Source organism: Vulpes lagopus, chromosome X (assembly GCF_018345385.1).
Source record: "Vulpes lagopus strain Blue_001 chromosome X, ASM1834538v1, whole genome shotgun sequence".
NCBI classification, from domain to species: Eukaryota; Metazoa; Chordata; class Mammalia; order Carnivora; family Canidae; genus Vulpes; species Vulpes lagopus.
In genome coordinates this window covers 66,010,119-66,033,814 of record NC_054848.1, presented here as the reverse complement: position 1 = coordinate 66,033,814, position 23,696 = coordinate 66,010,119, and the positions used below count along the sequence as shown (strand labels likewise).

General features: G+C 36.9%; 1 protein-coding gene across 2 annotated transcripts in view; it reads left to right on the top strand.

The window, feature by feature from the left end:
* Nucleotides 1-4,887: 4,887 nt before the first annotated feature.
* Nucleotides 4,888-23,696, top strand: part of POF1B (POF1B actin binding protein) — a 92,946-nt gene continuing 74,137 nt past the window's right edge. For both annotated transcript variants that reach the window (XM_041740315.1, XM_041740314.1), the window contains exons 1-4: nt 4,888-4,903; nt 5,036-5,359; nt 19,937-20,011; nt 22,915-22,995. In XM_041740315.1, the coding sequence (XP_041596249.1) occupies nt 5,078-5,359; nt 19,937-20,011; nt 22,915-22,995 (438 nt within the window). In that variant the 5' untranslated portion in view covers nt 4,888-4,903; nt 5,036-5,077. The remainder of the gene's footprint in view (nt 4,904-5,035; nt 5,360-19,936; nt 20,012-22,914; nt 22,996-23,696) is intronic.

Genomic DNA, 23,696 nt, shown 5'->3' with positions numbered 1-23,696 from the left:
ATCTCTTTATTTAATATTAAAAAATAAATATTTATTTGAGAAAGAGAGGGAGCATGAGTGGGGGAAGGGGGAGGGGGGGAGAGGGACAGAAGCAGACACCTTAATGAGTGCAGAGCCCAACATGGGGCTCAATCTCACGACACTGTGATCATGACCAGGGCCAAAACCAAGAGTCAGACACTTAACTGACTGAATGACCCAGGTGTCCCCAACTATTTGTATTTTTAAAGAATGAATTATTTCTATAATCAGGAACAAATATTTTTTAAAATTTTGTTAGAACTGAATTAGTTTCTAAGGGGATATCAGTTCTAAGGGGAAATTGAATCTATCATATAAATGAGTTTTTTTCAGTACTAAACATAAAATATCTATAGTACTGAGTAAAACATTATAATTGCCCGAAATATAATTAAGGATTCTCCGAACAAGTCTGGAGCTGAAAAAGGAATCAACTGTTATTATTCTATCCACCAATGTTAGAAGGGTAGCATAATCGTGAAACTTGCTTAATGCTTTGAGGTTTGAAGTAGAACACAGGCAAATACCATTATTAAACAGCCAAATATATTTATATGCATTTATTAATAAAATAGTTGAGTATTAATATAATCTGCATTAAGGAGAAATAAAAAAATTGGAGAGCCAGATCATTGAAGGCACAAATAAATTCTCAGAAAAGGAGCAGAAACTTGGGTAAAAAAATTGATAAACCTCTCTGAGGTGAACCAGAGTGGTCAAATTTATTTCATAGTTAGATGTGGTTTGTCTACCAGATAGTGCCTAACCTCATTTCTTATATACCATCCCTGATCTTTAAGCTCTCACTTTCACTGCCTCTCTCTCATACCCAGGGATGGGGAAGAATAATGAATGTGGCTCAAGGATTTCACACCTTAATGTTTGCCCAAGTGCATAAATATGGTTGCCTCAAAATACCATATATTCAAGAAACATGGAAAATAGGAACAGTCCTTATTTTATGGATGAAGGAATTTTTATTTATCTCTACCACTTAATAGGTCATCTCTTGGCTGCAGATATTAACAGTACTATGTTTATGTGTGTGTGTGCTTGGGTGTATTTTAAAACCAGATTTCAACAATCAGAGCTGACTGGATGAACTCACTTACCCATTCCCTGTTCACAAGTAAACTTACCCAAAATGATACTGGTAAGGAAATAATAGCTTATTAACCTGATATTTTGCCATGCTGTTTGGCAGGTAACATGTTTCTAATTAAATTTTCATTGATTCTTGAGAAATAGCATTAAAGTTAACAAGGATTATATTTGAAACACTAAAGGCAAATACCTGGTATAATTTTTAAAGAGTTTCCAAGGTTGATTTTCAGCATTTTTCTCACCTCTCCCCCATAAAAATTCCCAAGAAATTAAGGAGTCAATCCAATTGACAATTGCACCCAAAAGCGTAAAATACCTAGGAATAAACCTAACCAAAGAGTAAAGGATCTATACCCTAAAAACTATAGAACACTTCTGAAAGAAATTGAGGAAGACACAAAGAGATGGAAAAATATTCCATGCTCATAGATTGGAAGAGTTAATATTGTGAAAATGTCAATGTTACCCAGGGCAATTTACACGTTTAATGCAATCCCTATCAAAATACCATGGACTTTCTTCAGAGAGTTGGGACAAATTATTTTAAGATTTGTGTGGAATTAGAAAAGACCCCGAATAGCCAGGGGAATTTTAAAAAAGAAAACCATAGCTGGGGGCATCACAATGCCAGATTTCAGGTTGTACTACAAAGCTGTGGTCATCAAGACAGTGTGGTACTGGCATAAAAACAGACTCATAGATCAATGAAACAGAATAGAGAATCCAGAAGTGGACCCTCAACTTTATGGTCAACTAATATTCGACAAAAGAGGACAGACTATCCATTGGAAGAAAGACAGTCTCTTCAATAAATGGTGCTGGGAAAAATGGACATCCCCATGCAGAAGAATGAAACTAGACCATTCTCTTTCACCATACACAAAGATAAACTCAAAATGGATGAAAGATCTAAATGTGAGACAAAATTCCATCAAAATCCTAGAGGAGAACAAAGGCAACACCCTTTTTGAACTTGGCCACAGTAACTTCTTGCAAGATTCATCCATGAAGGCAAGAGAAACAAAAGCAAAAATGAACTATTGGGACTTCGTCAATATAAGAAGCTTTTGCACAGCAAAGGATACAGTCAACAAAACTAAAATACAACCTACAGAATGGGAGCAGATATTTGCAAATGATGTATCAGATAAAGGGCTGGTTTCCAAGATCTATAAAGAACTTATTCAACTCCACAGCAAAGAAACAAACAATCCAATCATGAAATGGGCAAAAGCCATGAACAGAAATCTCACAGAGGAAGACATAGACATGACCAACAAGCTCATGAGAAAATGCCCTGCATCACTTGCCATCAGGGAAATACAAATGAAAACCACAATGAGATACCACCTGACACCAGTGAGAATTGGGAAAATTAACAAGGCAGGAAACCACAAATGTTGGAGAGGATGTGGAGAAAGGGGAACCCTCCTGCACTGTTGGTGGGAATGTGAAATGGTGCAGCCACTCTGGAAAACTGTGTGGAGGTTCCTCAAAGAGTTAAAAATAGATCTGCCCTACGACCCAGCAATTGCGTTGCTGGGGATTTACCCCAAAGATTCAGAGTCAATGAAACGCCAGGACACCTGCACCCTGATGTTTCTAGCAGCAATGTCCACAATAGCCAAACTGTGCAAAGAGCCTCAGTGTCCATCGAAAGATGAATGGATAAAGAAGATGTGGTTTATGTATACAATGGAATATTACTCAGCCATTAGAAACGACAAATACCCACCATTTGCTTCAACGTGGATGGAACTGGAGGGTATTATGCTGAGTGAAATAAGTCAATCAGAGAAAGGACAAACATTATATGTTCTCATTCATTTGGGGAATATAAAAAATAGTGAAAGGGAATAAAGGGGAAAGGAGAAAAAATGAGTGGGAACTATCGGAAAGGGAGACAGAACATGAAAGACTCCTAACTCTGGGAAACGAACTAGGGGTGGTAGAAGGGGAGGTGGGTGTGGGGTGGGGGTGACTGGGTGATGGGCACTGAGGTGAACACTTGACGGGATGAGCACTGGGTGTTATTCTATATGTTGGCAAATTGAACACCAATAAAAAATAAATTTATAAAAAAATCCAAAGATTCTTTTTTTTTTTTTTTTTTTTTTTTTTTTTTTTTAAATTTTTTTTTTAATTTTTTATTTATTTATGATAGTCACAGAGAGAGAGAGAGAGGCAGAGACACAGGCGGAGGGAGAAGCAGGCTCCATGCACCGGGAGCCTGATGTGGGATTCGATCCCGGGTCTCCAGGATCGCGCCCTGGGCCAAAGGCAGGCGCCAAACCGCTGCGCCACCCAGGGATCCCCAAAGATTCTTTTTAAAGTCATTTATGAAGCATCAGTTCAAAACTGCTTTTGATTTTCCACCTAGAAGATTTATTAGATGGCCAGATACAGAACACAATTTTAAAATTTATATAGCAAAAAAAAATGCAGTAAGCAAGAGCTTAGTCTCAAAAATGAGTTGCTTTATATTAAAATCCCAGATCCATCATTTGCTAGTTGTTTAATTTTGGGAAATGTGTCTCTCTGTGTCTGTGCCTTAGGTAAGGTAAGGATACCTATACACCCTCATAAAGTTGTGAAGATGACAGGTAATCCATGCAAAATTTCTCATACAATATCTGGTCATAGTAAGTTACCAGTAAATCACTACTTTTTGTTCACTTTGCAGATAAAAGGTTGGGTAGCCACCTCAATGATATTCTCCTCCTCTCTAAGATGGTGACAATGTGCTAGGTTCTATGGTGTATATTCACACTAGGAAGATACCCCTTTTCTGAAGATACACTTGGTGAGTAATCCCTAGTTCAGTGATGCTGAAGTGTACTGCAAGGCAAAATTTGGTGAGTAAGTAGGCATTATGATTGTAGTTTCAGATTGCAATAAATATAAGTGCTGAGAATGTTTAAATCTCATTTCATAAAGTAAGGCACCTCTTAGGACTCGCGGCTCCCTTAACTAGATATTAAAAAAGAAATCGAACTCAGTATTTCCTAGGGTACACATAAAGTCAGGGTACATTCCTTTGTAAAAATGCAAAACAATAAATATAAATGCTGAAATGCAAAGCATTTGTGGAATGGTAAGATCTTTCTTGACCGATCTCCCATTTATAGATACAATTAAATCATTTAGGCAACTCTACTTCAATATATGTTAGAAAGTCATAGGAGGTCTGGAGCAAGATACACAGGTCCATAAATTAGAGTTGCTAGACAGAGACCCCATAGCAATCTTCCTTAAATGAAATTACCAGCTGGGTTATGCAAAGAATGCAAATTTATCTTTGAAAATTAGTGTTTCCCTAGGCTAAAACCTTGTCTTTTGTTCTGGGACTCTGGAATTATCATTCCATGCCTATATACCCATATATACCCATGCCTATAATTCTCTTTGCTAAGTTTAAGAACCATGGGAAGGTCACTTTCATGTGATGTTTGTGACTTTTTTTCTCTAGGAAGTTTAGGCATGAGCGTGTCTTTGTCTGCCTATTTACAGTTAAATGAATTTCCAAGCCTGTGGACTCGGAAGATCTGGTTTCATCCCTAAAATTCTTCATTTCTGTTCTTTCCAGACTCTCTTATCTACTTGAATGCAGCCTTGTATCTTTGTGGCAAAGCAGGGCCTCTCCTGGCAGGTAATCCTGAGGGGCGTGTCAGTACCATTTCCTGGAGCAATCTTACAGGGTGGTTCTGCTTTTTATTTGTACTCAAATAACTTTGCTCCCTTCTCTGCAGCTGCCAGACCAGTTCCTGCTGCTGCTCAGGTAACTCTAACCTCTCCTTGGCACCACTATAGGCAGAGGGGGTTGATAAATGACTTCTACGTGTGCCTGCTTGCCTTCCTTCTTACCCTTATTCACGAGCATGCTCTCTCTCTCTATATATTTGTTCCATAGGGAGAGCGTCTGGGAAGTACCTTGTTGACCACTAAGAACATCATGAGCTCAAGCTATTGGAGTGAGATGAGCAGCAGCAGCTGTGGGACTCCACAGCCCCCAGAGGTGCTGCAGTGCCAGCCTCAGCATTACCACTGCTACCATCAGTCAAGCCAAACCCAGAACCCTCCAGAAAAAAATGTAGTGTATGAGAGAGTGAGGACCTACAGTGGGCCAATGAACAAGGTGGTTCAGGCCTTGAACCCCATCACCTCACAGGAAGTGCTTTCTCCTATTAAAGCTGTCTCTTCCCACCAAAATTTGGTTTGGAGCAACCATTCTCAGGTACCATGAAGATAACTATGCCAGATTTGTAGAGACAACCTCATTTCTTTTCTTTCTGCTTTTTCTACTTCTCTGTCTATTCTATAGGATGTTATCTTTTGGTGGACTGCAGCTATATAAGCAATATACGGTCATCCAAATTCCTTCTCTTGTTGTTTTTTCATTTACTAGTGCCTGTGGTTGTTTAACAGCTCCAATGAGTTTCATAATCTAACTAGAGCATAGGATGACTCATTTTTTTGTTGGATTTGATTGAAGTTTTGGAACTGAGGTATTCTTTTGCCCCTGATGTAATGCAATCCTCAACTTAAATACAATATTTTTTGTAGAATAAGTTCACATTGATTCACTTTATTTCAGAAGTAAACAGATTTTTTATATTAAATATGGCAGTTCAGAGACAATGGCTTATATGGAACGAAAAGCAGTTATTTGTGTTCAGCAAATAGTATGCTGCTCCTGGATAAGTGACATGAACAAATATCTGTACAGATTGTCATATGTGTTTCATCTTCTGAAAATGACACACTGGTGTCAGCCAAAGTGAATAATATATGAATATTGGTAAGAGGATTGAAAAAGTGGATATAGGATTCAGGAAGGCCAGATATAAGTAATTATTATACAAAAACTTTAAAAAGCAGAACTCTAAGACACCTTTTAAAATAAAATAATTTTTTAATAAAATAAATTTGCCTTTAAAGGGGTTATTTTAGCATCAGTATATGTGCTAATAATCTTGCCAATGAATGTAAAGGAACATTGCAAGGCTATATAAAATTAAAAGCTTTGTTGTGTTTTCATTCTTTGAATACCCTTACACTAAATTTGCATGACTTTAAGCTTTCTGGAAACATCTGTCCAAACTAAAATTATGTTTTCAAGATAAAAATTTATACTGTAAAAATTCAAAAAGCAATCATTGGAATAATATTATCTGATGTTATATTATTTTACTGATCTAGAATAATACAAGTTATTTTCCCCAAAGCCACAATTTATGGTAGGATATGAAGCAATATTTCTAAAGTATATGTTAAAACTCTTTAAAATATTTTTTAAAGATATAGATAACACAACTACAAAGGCCACAATTTTACTGGTATTTAATGCTTAGCTTAATTTGAGGGAAAAAATATGAAGAAAAAAATCTAGGATTTACTGTCAGTAATTTCCTAGTTGAAAAAAACTGCACCTGTATTGAAGTCAAAAGGAAGAAAAAATATGAAGGTAAAAAATACTACTTTGTATAACTGATAATAATGTGAATGAACATGCCAATATTTAGCATTAGGATGTTAATGAACAACATAGTAGGTGTCATGTATGTCCCTTATTAGCCCCAAAACAATGCAAAAACAAGTTACCATTTATTATAGAAATGCTAAAAATCACCCTATCTGGCATAGTTATTTAAAAACAATAATTTATTTTCTTGTCAACTTACTAGTAAGATAGATAAAAACTTAACAGCAAAAATTTAGCAAATTATAAATACTGACTACATATTAACTTTTAGGATCACTTTATTGTATATTCCTTAGTTCAACTTTCATTTTTAATAATCTCAGGACCAAGCTGTTTGAGCTTTTTTACAGGACTTATCATCTCTTTACCTGACAATTACTAAAGAGATTTTTATAAGACTATCTCCATCCTGAAACACATTTCCCTGTAGAGGAGTTTATAAAGAAACCTAGGGACACAAAATATTGCCACAAAAACTGGGATAAGAGACTGGAATGGGGTGTTCTGAAGTCTGAAGTTATTTATAATTGAAACGAAAGAAAACTAAGGGGTGTGTGAGGATGAGGTAGGTGAAATTCTGGATATGTAGTAAAGGACAATTTAAAGCATTTAATTTACAATTTTAATTTAGGGATGCTGGGTGGCTCAGTGGTTGAGCATCTGCCTTTGGCTCAGGTTGTGATCCTAGAGTCCCAGAATTGGGTCCTCCATCAGACTTCCTGCAAGGAGCCTGCTTCTCCCTTTGCCTATGTCACTGCCTCTCTCTCTGTGTGTGTGTGTCTCTCATGAATAAATAAATAAGATCTTTACAAAATAAAATAAAATTTTAATTTAATTTATTAAAAATTTATATAAATTTAATTTATTAAAAAGGAAAGTTGAATTAAGAGTATACAATAAAGTGATCCTAAAACTTGTTCTATAGTCAATATTTATAATTTGTTAAATTCCTGCTGTTAAATTTTTATTTCTCTTTAATAGCAAATTGACAAAAGAGATTAATGTTTTTAAATGTTTAATTTAAGGACATTCCCTTAGTGAAATAAGAAGAAAATTTGACTATAAAATTTCAAACTGAGTTAGATATCAAAGGGTATTTACAAGTCTACTGAAAGATAATTTGGCAAGAAAGCTTTTTGATAGCTGTCACAAATAATGTGATGAAGAAACTCTATTTTATTTTTCTTTCTCCCTGTTTTTTTGGCAGGATGACATTGTGTAAAGTAGATCCTAGATTTTGAAATTAATCTGAAATTAATTAATGCTAATGTAATGGGTAAGATGTGGCAGGAGCTTTATAACATACAATGCCAAACAAAAGCAAACAATATATATTACTCAAAATACTTTTTTGTTTGTTTCATGTTTTAATAAAGTATCTCTTTAATATGTCATTTTATTTTATTTTATTTTATATGTCATGTTTTAGAGACATTTTGAGTTGGTATGTAGCAACTATTCTGATGCTAGAGTTTGTGATTCTGGCAGGTAGGAGAATGTGTATTATAATCAATTGCTGGTCATCACAAATTCAGTTAAATTTTTACTTTATCTTTTAGCATTTTGGTGTTTTTAGATAATTAAGATAATTTATAAGATTTAAAAAATATATATAATTGGTTTGCCTAGCTGGGTCACTCAGTAAAGCATGTGACTCTGGTTCTCAAGATTGTTAGTTCAAGCCCCATGATAGATGTGGAGCCTACATTAAAATAAATAAAATAAAATAAAATAATTATATATAAAATAATTATATATAATTATATACAATAATTATATTTATATAATAAAATATGTTCCCACTGAAAAACTGAAATTGATGTCACTCTTCTTTGTTTCCCTCCAGATCTTAATTTTAACTTATGTAGTAGATATTTTAGATTTAACTAAATGCTCTTTACAACACTTTAGTATTTTCTATTTGGCTTTTTAGTACGTGTTTTTCCTCTGTCACCTTCTGGTGCAATAAAATGGTGTTTATAAGTATAAATATATTTTAAATTTCTCTAGATATACTGTTGCTTTGTTTCCTGTCTATAATTATTAATATATTTTATTATTCTCTCAGTGATTTTTTATCTGGTTGATAGAGCAGAGAAAATTGAATGTAGAAAACAGACAATGTAGAAATTGTCTAAATTGATTCTAGAATTAAAATTACCAGGTTGATCCATATGGACAGGTAAAATCAAACACGTGTTAATCAAGGGCACAGATGCATTTTAAAACTGAATGAAGTCTTGTGAATACATGAAGTTCTAGAAACTACACAAAACAAAATAAAACAACTTACAGTTCAATCTTTTAAAAAGTTTAAGTATTAACCTACCATCATTAACTCAAAATGAAATACTGCCTTAATGAATGCCATTGATGCAAAATTACTCAACATATATATTTCCCATCCACTAATCTAGCTTTTCATGAAGTTCAAGATATTTTCCATGTATGCAAAAGGAACTCTGTTGTGTGTGAGAGAATTGAATTAAAATAAAATATTTTTAATAACAGGGATTCATTGAATTGAATATTTATTAATTGCCTATTATGGGGGAATCACTGTGATTATTTGGATGACTACTGTTTGCTTATCTCAGGGAGAGTCCACATTGAAGATAGATATACAGGATTTGGTCTGTAAGTGTTCCATATATTTCTATTTCATTTTTAAATATTATTTTGTGCTTTGGCCATCAATATTTTATTGAATAAAACAAGTTTTAGTCTTCTTAATATGGGTTACCATTATTTTGAAGTTAAAACTTGCAACCAAATTTAACTCTAGAAATTGGTCAGGGAAAATGTGTTTTTATGTGTGTTATTGAGAGCTTCTGCTATCAATTACTCAATTTGGGTTTATCTTTGTTCACATGATTTTTCCCCCTTTTCTTTGGTGACGAAAATTGTGGGTAGGTCCCTTGCTGTGCCAGGATTTCTATACAGTATCAGAAAAATTTCCTGTTCTGTGGGGAGGGGTGTGTTGCTTTGATAAATTGTTCAAGGGTGTGTTCACTAAAGTGAATGATTGTTCAGGGAAGTAGGTTGTAGAGAAAGGAATGAGGTCATAAGATAAAGAGGCCCATGTTTTCAGCTTTGGTCAGCCCTTTTATACTTGCAGTTACATAAAGATGTAGAAATTGTAAGTCCAACTAATTGCTGGCTAAAAATGCCCATGCCAATTGTTTCTTGTTTAAGGGAGATGTGATAAATTGCTGGGCCTTTTTTCCGGCCATGAAACCACAAGCTGTCCTTGTGTGTGTTTGTGGCAAGGTGGGGAAGGGAAGCGAGGCAAGGCAAGGGGAAAGGTGAACTGGTCCTTAAACTGCTGTGATCCAAATTTCTTTTCGCGATAATGGCAATTCATGGTAAAACAACTGGGATATTTGCCATGCTCTTAAATACCATTTATTTTTATTTAAATTTTTTTGACTGTAGCTGAAAAACAATGTTACATTAGTTTCAGGTGTACTACATAGTAATTCAACTTCTGTATATATTATGCTATGCTCACCACAAGTGTAGCTACAATCTGCCCCCATGCAACATTAATATAACATGATTGACTGTAGCTCTGAGCTATGCTTTTTATTCCAGTGACTTATTCATTCCATATATAGGGAAGCCCATATTTCCCACTCTCCTTCACCCATTTTCTCCATACCCTCACACCCTTTCCTTCTGGCAATCATCAGTTTGTTCTTTGTATTTATAGTCTGATTTTGCTTTTTGTTTATTAAACCCCATTTAAAAGTGAAAACCTTTATAAACAAGTATATTTGAGCTTACTTTTTTTTTTTTACATCAGCAGCTATGGTGTTAGCATCCTTCTTTTGATTTCTAATGGAGCATATATATGTCTAGTTTTTAAAGACAAAAAGCATGTACTTCAAAGAGACTGTATACTTTATTTTTTCTCCTAATTTCCTTCAGGAAAAGGAGAGAAAAAATGAGTCTCTTAAATGAGGGATTTCCTTTGGAGGAAAAGGATGAGGGGAAGAGGTTTTATTTCTAGCACAGTCTATTGCTTTCTTAACATGAGAACAGAATTACAGGTTTTATCCTAAATCAAGGAAGTGTTTGTTTCATCTAAAAAAAAAAAGATTGTAATTTATATGTTTCTTCCTGTACAAAGTTCAGAACAACATTGAACAATAACCTGAGGCAGGTTTTTAACCATGTTATTGGCTTTGAAAGGTTTTCACAAAAGCATCTTTTAAACTATTCAGGGAATGTATTCAAATGGCAGTTTGCCTTGGCAAATTCTGTCAGCATAAATATCAGATGGTATTTAAAGATATTGACTCTTTTGAAACTGTGGTCCTGAACTGTTCATAAGTCACTACTATTACGTTCAGTGATTCTCATAGTCATTTTTTTATTTAAATTTATTTTTTATTGGTGTTCAATTTGCCAACATATAGAATAACACCCAGTGCTCATCCCATCAAGTGTCCACCTCAGTGCCCGTCACCCAGTCACCCCCACCCCCCGCCCACCTCCCCTTCCCCTCCCCTTCCACCACCCCTAGTTCATTTCCCAGAGTTAGAAGTCTTTCATGTTCTGTCTCCCTTTCTGATAGTTCCCACTAATTTTTTCTCCTTTCCCCTTTATTCCCTTTCACTATTTTTTATATTCCCCAAAAGAATGAGACCATATAATGTTTGTCCTTCTCTGATTGACTTATTTCATTCAGCATAATAGTCATTTTGAGACACCTTCTTGGAACATTGTATAATTTATTAGTTTTTCAAAGTTTTAAAGTTCAAATTACACAGCATGAGCATTCCATGTTCATTTCAACAAGCTTCCAAATATTTAAAGAACAAAGGCCTATACTGTGTGTGTAATCTTTATTCTTATTCCCAGCAATCTTGCCATCTCTCCTGTATTTATTGCACCAAAGTCTTGAACTCTTTGATAAGAGTTATCAATAAGAAATGATAGCTAGTAGGTGTTGGCTAAAGAGGTTCATATTTTCAGAGTATAAAGATGAGTTGCAGAAAACATTGTGTGGAGAAAACGCCCATACAAATGAATCTATGTGGAATGACTCATAGAGGGCTGTAAATAATAAACGGGCAGAACATATTCATATGCTGCCTTAATATATTAGGCTTGCAGTGGTAGTCCTAACATAATACTGAAAGGGAGGATGAAAATGTTACAAGCTGGACCAAAAGAGAAACAAAAGAAAAACCACAGCATGCAAAATATTTGGCAATTTGTTTTAAGAACAGCACATTACACCTACAGTATAGATATACTTCCATATGTATTTACCAGTGTTTCCCTTGTAAGTCTGTGATTCTGATTTTCAATAGCCTCCTTGTTCCAAAAAAAAAAAAGAAATATTTTTAGTGTCGTGGGAATATATCCTGGAGTTCTGTCAATTGGTTGTAAATTATTGTAATATATGAAGAGATTGAGTAACACTATCAACTCTTTGCACACTAATAAACCTACGCAATTTTCTGATTTGGGAAAAAATGTAAAGAAGATCAGCATAATCAGTAAAGTGACTTACCTAATAATTATTAAAAATCATACTCTTACTTTTATAGACCATTTTCTTTTAAAATGAGAGCCTATTCTGGAATTTAACTAGAAGCAGATCAGACAAACCATAATTGAAAGTCAGAAGGAATATCAGGGCAGTAGTCTTTTTTTTTAAGTTTTTATTATAATTCTGGTTAGTGGACACTTAGATGGCTCAATGGTTGAGTGTCTGCATTTGGCTCAGGTCATGATCCTGAGGTCCTGGGATGGAGTTCCACATCAAGCTCCTGGCAGGGAGCCTGCTTCTCCCTCTACCTATGTCTCTGCCTCTCTCTGTGTGTCTCTCATGGATAAAAAAAAAAAACTTTAATTCCAGTTAGTTAATATACAGTGTAATATTAGTTTCAGGTGCACTATTTAGCGATTCAACAATTCCATATGTCACCCAGTACTCATCACAAGTACCTGCCTTATTCCCCATCACCTATTTCACCCATCCCCTCTGGTAACCAACAGTTTGTTCTCTATAGTTAAGAGCCTGTTTCTTGGTTTGCCTCTCTTTCTCTCTTTATTCCTCTTCACTCATTTGTTTTGTTTATTAAAATCCACATATGAGTGAAATCATATGGTATTTGTCTTTCTCTGACTTACTTCACTTAGCATTATATTTTTGTATTCTTTGGATAAATATTCAATAGTGCAATTGATTGTTGAATTATTGGGCAGTTTCTATTTTTAACTATTTGAGGAAGCTCCATACTGTTTTCCAGAGTAGTAAAGAAGTACCAGTTTGCATTACCACCAATAAGGGCAAGAGGGTTTCTCTTTCTCCATATTGTCGCCAAAACGTCATTTGTGTGTGTGGGTGTGGTTTTTTTAGCCATTCTGACAGGTGTGAGGAAATATTTCATTGTAGTTTTGATTTGCATTTTCAGGACAGTAGACTTAAATAACTTTTATTTTTTAATAAATTTATTTTTTATTGGTGTTAAATTTGTCAACATGCAGAATAACACCCAGTGGTCATCCCGTCAAGTGCCCACCTCATTGCCCGCCACCCCGCCACCCCCCCACACCTCCCCTTCCACCACCCTTACTTCGTTTCCCAGAGTTAGGAGTCATTGAGGTTCTGTCTCCCTTTCTGATAGTTCCCACTTATTTTTTCTCCTTTCCCTTTTATTCCCTTTCACTATTTTTTTATATTCCCCAAATGAATGAGACCATATAATGTTTGTCCTTCTCTGATAGACTTATGTCACTCAGCATAACACCCTCCAGTTCCATCCACGTTGAAGCAAATGGTGGATATTTGTCATTTCTAATGGCTGAGTAATATTCCATTGTATACATAAACCACATCTTCTTTATTCATTCGTCTTTCAGTGGACACCGAGGCTCCATCCACAGTTTGGCTATTGTGCACATTGCTGCTAGAAACATTAGGGTGCAGGTGTCCCGGTGTTTCATTGCATCTGTATCTTTGGGGTAAATCCCCAGCAACGCAATTGCTGGGTCATAGGGCAGACCTATTTTTAACTCTTTGAGGAACCTCCACACAGTTTTCCAGAGTGGCTGCACCATTTCACATTCCCACCAACAGTGCAGGAGGGTTCCCCTTTCTCCACATCCTCTCCAACATTTCTTCTTTCCTGCCTTGTTAATTTTTCCCATTCTCACTGGTGTGAGGTGGTATCTCATTGTGGTTTTAATTTGTATTTCCCTGATGGCAAGTGATGCAGAGCATTTTCTCATGTGCTTGTTGGCCATGTCTATGTCTTCCTCTGTGAGATTTCTGTTCATGTCTTTTGCCCATTTCATGATTGGATTGTTTGTTTCTTTGCTGTGGAGTTTAATAAGTTCTTTATAGATCTTGGATACTAGCCCTTTCTCTGATACGTCATTTGCAAATATCTGCTCCCATTCTGTAGGTTGTGTTTTAGTTTTGTTGACTGTATCCTTTGCTGTGCAAAAGCTTCTTATCTTGATGAAGTCCCAATAGTTCATTTTTGCTTTTGTTTCTTTTGCCTTCGTGGATGTATCTTGCAAGAAGTTACTGTGGCCGAGTTCAAAAAGGGTGTTGCCTGTGTTCTCCTCTAGGATTTTGATGGAATCTTGTCTCACATTTAGATCTTTCATTCATTTTGAGTTTATCTTTGTGTATGGTGCAAGAGAGTGGTCTAGTTTCATTCTTCTGCATGTGGATGTCCAATTTTCCCAGCACCATTTATTGAAGAGACTGTCTTTCTTCCAATGGATAGTCTTTCCTGCTTTGTCGAATATTAGTTGGCCATAGAGTTGAGGGTGTACCTCTAGATTCTCTCTTCTGTTCCATTTTTCTATGTGTCTGTTTTTGTACCAGTACCACACTGTCTTGATGACCACAGCTTTGTAGTAAAACTTGAAATATGGCTTTGTGATGCCCCCAGCTATGGTTTTCTTTTTTAATATTCGCCTCGGTATTTGGGGTCTTTTCTGCTTCCACACAACTCTTAAAATAATTTCTTCCTACTCTCTGAAAAAAGTCCATGATATTTTGATAGGGATTGCATTAAACATGTAAATTGCCCTGGGTAACACTGACATTTTCACAATATTAATTCTTCCAATCCATGAGAATGGAATATTTTTCCATCTCTTTGTGTCTTCCTCAATTTCATTCAGAAGTGTTCTGTAGTTTTTAGGGAATAGATCCTTTACCTCTTTGGTTAGGTTTATTCTTAGGTATCTTATGCTTTTGGGTGCAATTGTCAATGGGACTGACTCCTTAATTTTTCTTTCTTCAGTCTCATTTTAGTGTATAGAAATGCCTGGGCTTCTGGGCATTGATTTTGTATCCTGCTACACTGCCAAATTGCTGTATGAGTTCTAGCAATCTTAGGGTGAAGTCTTTTGGGTATTCTATGTAGAGTATCATGTCATCAGTGAAGAGGGAAGTTTGACTTCTTCTTTGCCACTTTGAATGCCCTTAATGTCTTTTTGTTGTCTGATTGCTGAGGCTAGGACTTCCAGTACTATGTTGAATAGCAATGGTGAGAGTGGACATCCCTGTCTTGTTCCTGATCTTAGGGGAAAGGCTCCCAGTGCTTCCCCATAGAGAATGATATTTGCTGTGGTCTTTTCGTAGATGGCTTTTAAGATGTTGAGGAATGTTCCCTGTATCCCTACACTCTGAAGAGTTTTGATCAGGAATGGATGCTCTATTTTGTCAAATGGTTTCTCTGCATCTATTGAGAGGATCACACGGTTCTTGTTTTTTCTCTTGCTGATATGGTGAATCACATTGATTGTTTTACGAGTGTTGAATCAGCCTTGCATCCCGGGGATAAATCCTACTTGGTTATGTTGAATAATCTTCTTAATGTACTGTTGGATCCTATTGGCTAGTATCTCGTTGAGGATATTTGCGTCCGTGTTCATTAGGGATATTGGTGTATAATTCTTCTTTTTTGTGGGGTCTTTGTCTGGTTTTGGAATTAAGGTGATGCTGGCCTCATAGAACAAATTTGGAAGTACTCCATCACTTTCTGTCTTTCCAAACAGCTTTAGTAGAAAAGGTATGGTTTCTTTTCTTTTCTTTTTTTTATGATAGTCACAGAGAGAGAGAGAGGGGCAGAGACACAGGTAGAGGGAGAAGCAGGCTCCATGTACGGGGAGCCCGACGTATTCGATATCGGGTCTCCAGGATCATGCCCTGGGCCAAAGGCAGGCGCCAAACCGCTGCGCCACCCAGGGATCTTTGGTTTCTTTTTTAAACGTTTGAAAGAATTCCCCAGGGAAGCCATCTGGCCCTGGACTTTTGTGTCGTGGGAGGTTTTTGATGACTGCTTCAATTTCCTCCATGTTTATTGGCCTGTTCATGTTTTCTATTTCTTCCTGTTCCACTTTTGGTAGTTTGTGGTTTTCCAGAAATGTGTCCATTTCTTCTAGATTGCCTAATTTATTGGCGTACAGCTGTTCATAATAAGTCTTTAAGATCGTTTGTATTTCCTTGGTGTTGGTGGTGATCTCTCCTTTCTCGTTCATGATTTTATTAATTTGAGTCTTCTCTTTCTTCTTTTTAATAAGTCTGGCTAATGGTTTATCTATCTTATTAATTCTTTGAAAGAACCAACTCCTGGTTCTGTTGCTCTGTTCCACAGTTCTTGTGGTCTCGATTTCACTGAGTTCTGCTCGAATCTTTATTAACTCTCTTCTTCTGCTGGGTGGAGGATCTATTTGCTGTTTTTTTCTCTAGCTCCTTTATGTGTAAGGTTAGCTTTTGTATTTGAGTTCTTTCCAGTTTTTGGATGGATGCTTATATTGCGATGTGTTTGCCCCTCAGGACTGCTTTTGCTGTATCCCAAAGATTTTGAACGGTTGTATCTTCATTCTCATTAGTTTCCATGAATCTTTTTTAATTCTTCCTTAATTTCCTGGTTGACCCTTTCATCTTTTAGCAGGATGGTCCTTAACCTCCACGTGTTTGAAGTCCTTCCAAACTTTTTGTTGTGATTTAGTTCTAATTTCAAGACATTATGGTCTGAGAATATGCAGGGGACGATCCCAGTCTTTTGGTATCAGTTGAGACCCGATTTGTGACCCAGTATGTGCTCTATTCCGGAGAAAGTTCCATGTGCACTTGAGAACAATGTGTATTCCATTGCATTTGGATGTAAAGTTCTGTAAATATCTGTGAAATCCATCTGGTCCAGTGTATCATTTAAAGCTCTTGTTTCTTTGGAGATGTTGTGATTAGAAGACCTATCGAGTGTAGAAAGCACTAGATTGAAGTCACCTAGTATAAGTGTATTATTATCTAAGTATGTCTTAATTTTGGTTATTAATTGATTGATATATTTGGCAGCTCCCTCATTCGGGGCATATATATTGAGGATTGCTAAGTCCTTTTGTTGGATAGATCCTTTAAGGATGATATAGTGTCCCTCTTCATCTCTCACTGCAGTCTTCAGGGTAAATTTTAGTTTATCTGATATAAGGATGCCTACCCCTGCTTTCTTTTGAGGACCATTTGAATGGTAAATGGTTCTTCTACCTTTTATTTTGTGGCTGTAGGTGCCTTATGTCTAAAATGAGTCTCTTCTAGACAGCAAATAGATGGGTCTTGCTTTTTTATCCAGCCTGAAACCCTGCACCTTTAGATCGGGTCATGAAGGCCATTCCCATTCAGAGTTACTATTGAAAGATATGAGTTTAGTGTCATCATGATACCTATTCAGTCCCTGTTTTTGTGGATTGCTCCATTGGACTTCTTAAGAGAGACTTTTAAGAGTCCCCCTTAAAATTTCTTGCAGTGCTGGTTTGGAGGTCACATATTTTTTCAGTTCCTGCCTGTCTTGGAAGCTCTTTATCTCTCCTTCCATTCTGAATGAGAGCCTTGCCGGATAAAGTATTCTTGGCTGCATGTTTTTCTCATTCAGGACTCTGAATATATCCTGCCAGGCTTTTCTAGCCTGCTCGGTCTCTGTGGAGAGGTCTGCTGTTAATCTGAGATTCCTCCCCATAATTTAGGGATTTCTCGTCTCTTGCTGCTTTAAGGATCTTCTCTTTATCTTTGGAATTTGCAAGTTTCACTATTAAATATCAAAGTGTTGAACGGTTTTTATTGATTTAAGGGGGGGATCTTCTATTTCCTGGATCTGAATGCCTATTTCCCTTCCCAGATTAGGAAAGTTTTCAGCTATGATTTGTTCGAATACATATTCTGGCCCTCTGGCCCTTTTGGCTCCCTCGGGAACCCCAATTAAACGTAGGTTTTTCTTCCTCAGGCTGTCACTTATTACTCTTAATCTATCCTCATGATCTTTTAATTGTTTGTCTCTTTTTTCCTCAGTTTCCCTCTTTGCCATCAACTTGTCTTCTATGTCACTTACTCGTTCTTCCACCTCGTTAACTCTCATCATTAGGACCTCTAGTTTGGATTGTATCTCATTCAATTGATTTTTAATTTCTGCCTGATTGGATCTAAATTCTGCAGTCATGAAGTCTCTTGAGTACTTTATGCTTTTTTCTAGAGCCACCAGTAGCTTTATACTAGTGCTTCTGAATTGGCCCTCTGACGTTGAATTGTAATCCAGATTTTGTAACTCTTTGGGAGAGAGGGCTGTTTCTGATTCTTTCTTTTGAAGTGAGGTTTTCCTTCTAGTCATTTTGCTCAATGCAGAGTGGCCAAAAACAAGTTGTATTGGGAAAAAGGGAAAAAGAGAGAATTCAAGGAAGGAAAGAAAAAGAACAAAAGACAAAGAAAAACAGAAGTAAAGAAAGAGAAAAAAATGGAAAAAAGAGAGGAGAAAAAAAAGGAAAACAAAGGGGGGCGAAGCAAACAGACATCAAAAACAAAAAACAAGGGGGAGTATCCTCTGATTCTGTATACTGTAAATCCCTCGACTTCCCCTGGAACTTTCCAGTTTTGCTTGGTCAATAATTTATTTTTCCCCTGTCCGTCTAGCTGGTCTCCTGGGGGAGAGGCCTGTTGTGCCGATTCTCAGGGTTAGCACTTGGGGCAGCTGCTCAGCCCCCTGCCTGGTGCAGGGCTCAGTGAAAGATGTTTAAGCTGTTTATCCGGTGAGGCCACTTGTGAGGCTCAGTGGGGGTTGTTTATCCTGTGAGGCCCCAGGAGGAACAACCACAGTGGCTGGGGCCAGGTCTAGAGCCTTGGATTCAGCTCCCACAGTAACTAAGGAGCTCTCAGTCTGCAGGGCCTGGGGGCTCCGGAGCGGGGCCGCTGATCTGCTCAGCTCCAGGCAGGAGCGTCCTTGCTGTCCTGGGCCCTCCTGGCTTCTGCCTGTCCCGGGGGGAGGCCGGATCCTGGGCTGTGACCCCGGCGCCCTGTGCCCCTCCGGCCTGCACTGCTGGATTCACGCTCCCCGCCATGCAGCCCCATCCGCGCGAAGCCTCTGCCGGAGCTGCCGCGGAGCTGCTTCCGGGTCGAGCCGGGTCCTCACTGCAGCCCTTTAGGGAGCTCAGCCACGGGGTCAACGTGTGTGCGCTGGAGCCCTTAGGGAGCTCGGTGCACTCTCCCGGGGGCGCAGGTCCCTGTTACTGTCCCTGGGAGCCTGAGGGCATCCCCGCCCTCCTGGGGTCCTGCTCTAACTCCTTGCTGACGCCTTTCCGCCCGGGAAGGTTGGTGCAGCTCCTGCTTCTCCGGGTCGGGGCTCTCCTGTCCTGGGGACACTCGCCCCGGCCTCAGCCTGGCTCCTCGCGGGGCTCCTCCCCCTTGGATGACTTTTGTTTCTTTCTTTTTTCCCGCGTCTTCCTACCTTGATAGAAGCGTGAACTCTTCTCACTGTAGCATTCCAGCTCTTCTCTCTTTAAATTTCAGGCTGAATTCGTGCATTTTCAGGATGATTTGAAGGTTATCTAGGTAATTTGGTGGGGATAGGTGATTTGGGGACCCTACTCTTCCGACATCTTGCCCCTCCCTCTTAACTAAGTTTTCAAAGGTAGTTTCCTACCATGGTTAGAAAATCTTTGCATCGTATGTTTTTGTGTTGACAAATTTTGCATTTTGCTAAATTACAGACATATATTAACATTGGAGTGTGTATTAGCAGATATTTCCAAAAGAAAAGAAGGATATAAACAATTAGTACAAGAATAAATAAGGTGTTATCAAAATATTCTAGAAATTATTTTATCATTAGTTTTACTAGCAAAGCTAAGAAAGGAATACAGTAATGTGCTCTTCGGATATCATCTAATAAAACACTAAAGTTATTACTCCTGAAAAAGAAGTTTATTATTAAATTAAGGGAAATAATACCTAAAGAAGGTAGTCCATTCAAATGACACTGTTTAGTAACCATTTCTGACACCCCATTTTTTTTTTCTCAACAGGAACTCCATTCTCCAACTCTGAAAATATCTACTTGTTCCCCAAGCAGTCTACATATAACCCCAAATACTGAACAGGTAAAAGAAGTTAAGGATTAGACTAGTTTCTTTTCTTTTTATGTAAGCCTTGCTCATATGTTTAAGTAATCTTTAAGTCCTCCTAAGGCTCTACACATTTACAAAATGTCAGGAATACAAAACCAGAAAGGAGATTCTCACATATGATAATCAGCTCAGCCCATTAAAAGAATGTGAAACAAGTGCTGAAACAAATGCTGTGAATTGAGATTTTTCAGTTTCATTGCCTATTCAATCTGATTGCTTTCAGTTTGAGTGTAGTTTATTTATTAACGGATTCAAGGATCTCCTAATAATTATATATATTTTATGAGTCCTTGATTTTAGCACAAATAAAGTACCTAGATCTTGGAATGATTAAGTACCTGACTTTGTGATAGCATTGTAAGTTTACATTCAGAAAGAACATCTTATAGGGTCAGAACTAGCCCTTCTCAAAGGTACATGATCTGAAAGACATTGCAAGGATCTAGTTCCCTTAGCCTTCACAACTTAATAATCTCACTTTTAAGATTACCCTGGAGTCTAGGCATTATATCTTCAAAAGGTACCTATAATAATAGTTAAATACCATATTGACATATATGTGTTTAATGAGCTAGTCACCATACATTAAAAAGTGAATCATAAGAAAATAAAAATTAAACGTTATAAGTTTGTTACTACATAGGAGGGGAGTATAAAGGATATGGGATTTGGGGGCTAAGAGGGAGAAAGATGGTGCTCTAGGAAAGCAGGCCTGCCCAGATGAGGTGCCAGGATATGAGCTTGGACAATAAGGGAACAAAGAGACAAAAGTTGATCTCCAAACATTAGTACAGTAAGAAAAAGGTGAGCTCATGCAAAACAAATAAAATTCTCAAAAGTTTGTCTACCACTTCCCAATTTGGCCTAGCCTAGAGCTAAGTTGGTTAGAGTCATTTATTTATTTATTTATTTATTTATTTATTTATTTATTTATAAATATTTCTTTATTATTTTAGAGAGACAGAGAGGAAGAGTGAGAAGGGGGCAGAGGGTGAGGAGGGAGAGAGAAAGAAGCAGACTCCTTGCTGAGCAAGGAGCCCTGTGCTGGGCTCCCAGAACCCTGAGATCATGACCTGAGCCAAAATCAAGAGTGAGTCGCTTGAGCAACTGAGCTACCCAGGTGCCCCTAGAGTCATGCATTTATTTAGAAAACATTTGTTAAGTGCTCACTATGTATCAAATATTGTACAAAGATGTAACAGACCCAATTACTATTCTCAAAAGCTCACAGACTAGCATGGGTCACATACACAACAAAACATAGAACAGTGGGATAAAGGCTGCAACAGAGATAGATATAGAGCCCTAAAGGACCACCAAGACAGGATTACCTCAGAAAAGTAAGTCCACTTAAATCACAGAGCTATTCACTGCATTCAGATCCAGGCAATAAATTGCATTAGCAGCTACTTTTCATAATGAAGGCTTTAAAATTGGGTTTACTGTGTTTTATTTCTGATAATGCAAATATGTTTATCGTAGAGAATTTTGGAACCATAAAAAATTGTAGAGTAAAAGAAATAAAGATCACTCATGACCCCTTGTCTTACCCACAGATAGTATTATTAACATTTTGTTTTCTTTCATTCAACTAAATAATTTATATCATACCATATATGCTTATTCATGTCTTCATTTATCACTTACCCTTATATGATATTATGAGCTTTTTTCATGTAAATTTGTATTTACTCAAAATCCTTATTTTAATAGCTACATATTTCAGCCTATGGATGATTAATCTTCCCCCTCTCCGGAGGAAAGTGCTCCTCTACACCTTCATCAGTATTATTTTTTTTCTAATTAAAATACAGTATTCTGTTGTTATGTTTATTTGATTCTTAGCTTGGTTGAATACTTCTTGCTGTCTATGAACCATTTGTTTTTCTTCTATTATAAATGTTCATGTTATTTGCTCATTTTTCTACTAGTAGGAATTTTTTTCTTATTGAGGTATAAAAACTCTATATTAATTATATTGATTCTTTTTCCATCAAAAGTTTACAAATGACTTTGTTCTAGTGTTTTGTCTCCCTTTTAATGTTATTTATGGTCTTCTCCCACCAACACCCTGAAGATTTAAATGTTTAAGTACACAAACACACACACACATACAAACACACATTTTTCTCTTTGTGTCTCCTTCTGTTTAAATAATTTTTTATTTCTTTTTTTTAAGATTTCGTGTATTTATTTATTCATGAGAGACACAAAGACACACACACACACACAGAGGCAGAGACTTAGGCAGAGGGAGAAGCGGGCTCCCTGCAGGGCCCTGGGATCATGCCTGAGCCAAAGACAAGTGCTCAACCACTGAGCCACCCAGGCATCCCAAAGAATTTTTTTCTTGAAGATTTTATTTATTTATTAATGAAAGACAGAGAGAGAGGCAGAGACATAGGCAGAGGGAGAAGCAGGCTCCCTACTGGGACCCCAATGCAAGACTTGATCCTTGGACCCCAGGATCACTCCCTGAGCCAAAAAGTGGACACTCAGCCGCTGACCCACCCAGGCGTCCCTCCTTCCACTTTTTAAAATAGGAGATAACTAATAAATATTAAGCTATATTTTCTTCTAATACTGTGGGGCATTTACAATGTAATGAAGATTTTGAAACTCTCATCAAAATGCCTGGAATGTGTAATAATTACCATGAAATGAGTATAATAGAAATAGTTAACAGTGCTAAACACATAAACACATGCATTAATATATGTTTCTAAGGCTGAAATTAACTAAAACCACAAATTCACATGTCATCATTTATGCAAATGACTTAAAATTTCACTCTGAAAATTGCTTCCTATTATTTTTAATGACTTCAAGGTCACTAAGCAACTATAATTATATGCAGCTTTTATCTTTCTTTACAGGAACTCCTTTCTCCAACAGTGAAAGTCACTGCATGTCCACAGACTAATATTAAGAGATACATAGTACAAAATCCTGAACAGGTAAACTATATCACCCAAACTCTTGTCTCAACCTATAATTCCTTAGAAGTTGATAGCTTAAATGAGAAGGGTGAGTCAATTACCCAATCACTAAAATCAGACTATTGGGGAGTTTCCTCCAGTTATAAAGTTAATTTATAATCATTAGTATTAAAAAGTCATTTTTAAAATATTTTTAAAGATTTAGTTTTTTATTTTATTTTTTTATTCATCAGTTGCATATAACACCCAGTGCTCATTATATCAATTGCCTTCCTAAATTCCCATCATCCAATTATCCCTTCCTCCCATCCACTTCCCCTCCAGCAATCCTCAGTTTGTTTCCTATAGTTAAGAATCTCTTATGGTTTGCCTCTCTCTGTTTTAATCTTATTTTATTTTACCTTCCCTTCCCCCATATTCATCCATTTTGTTTTTTTAAATTCCACATATGAGTAAAGTCATATGGTATTTATCTTTCTCTGACTGACTTATTTTGCTTATCATAATACACTCTAGCTCTACTCACATCATTCTTTTTGAGGACTAATATTTCATTGTATATATGTACCACATCTTCTTCTTTATCTATTCATCTGTTGATGGACATTTGGGTTCTTTCCATGGTTTGACTATTGTGAGCATTGCTGCTATAAACTTTGGAGTGCTTGTGCCCCTTCAAATCACTATTTTAAAAAGTCATTTTTAGTTTCAGACAACTA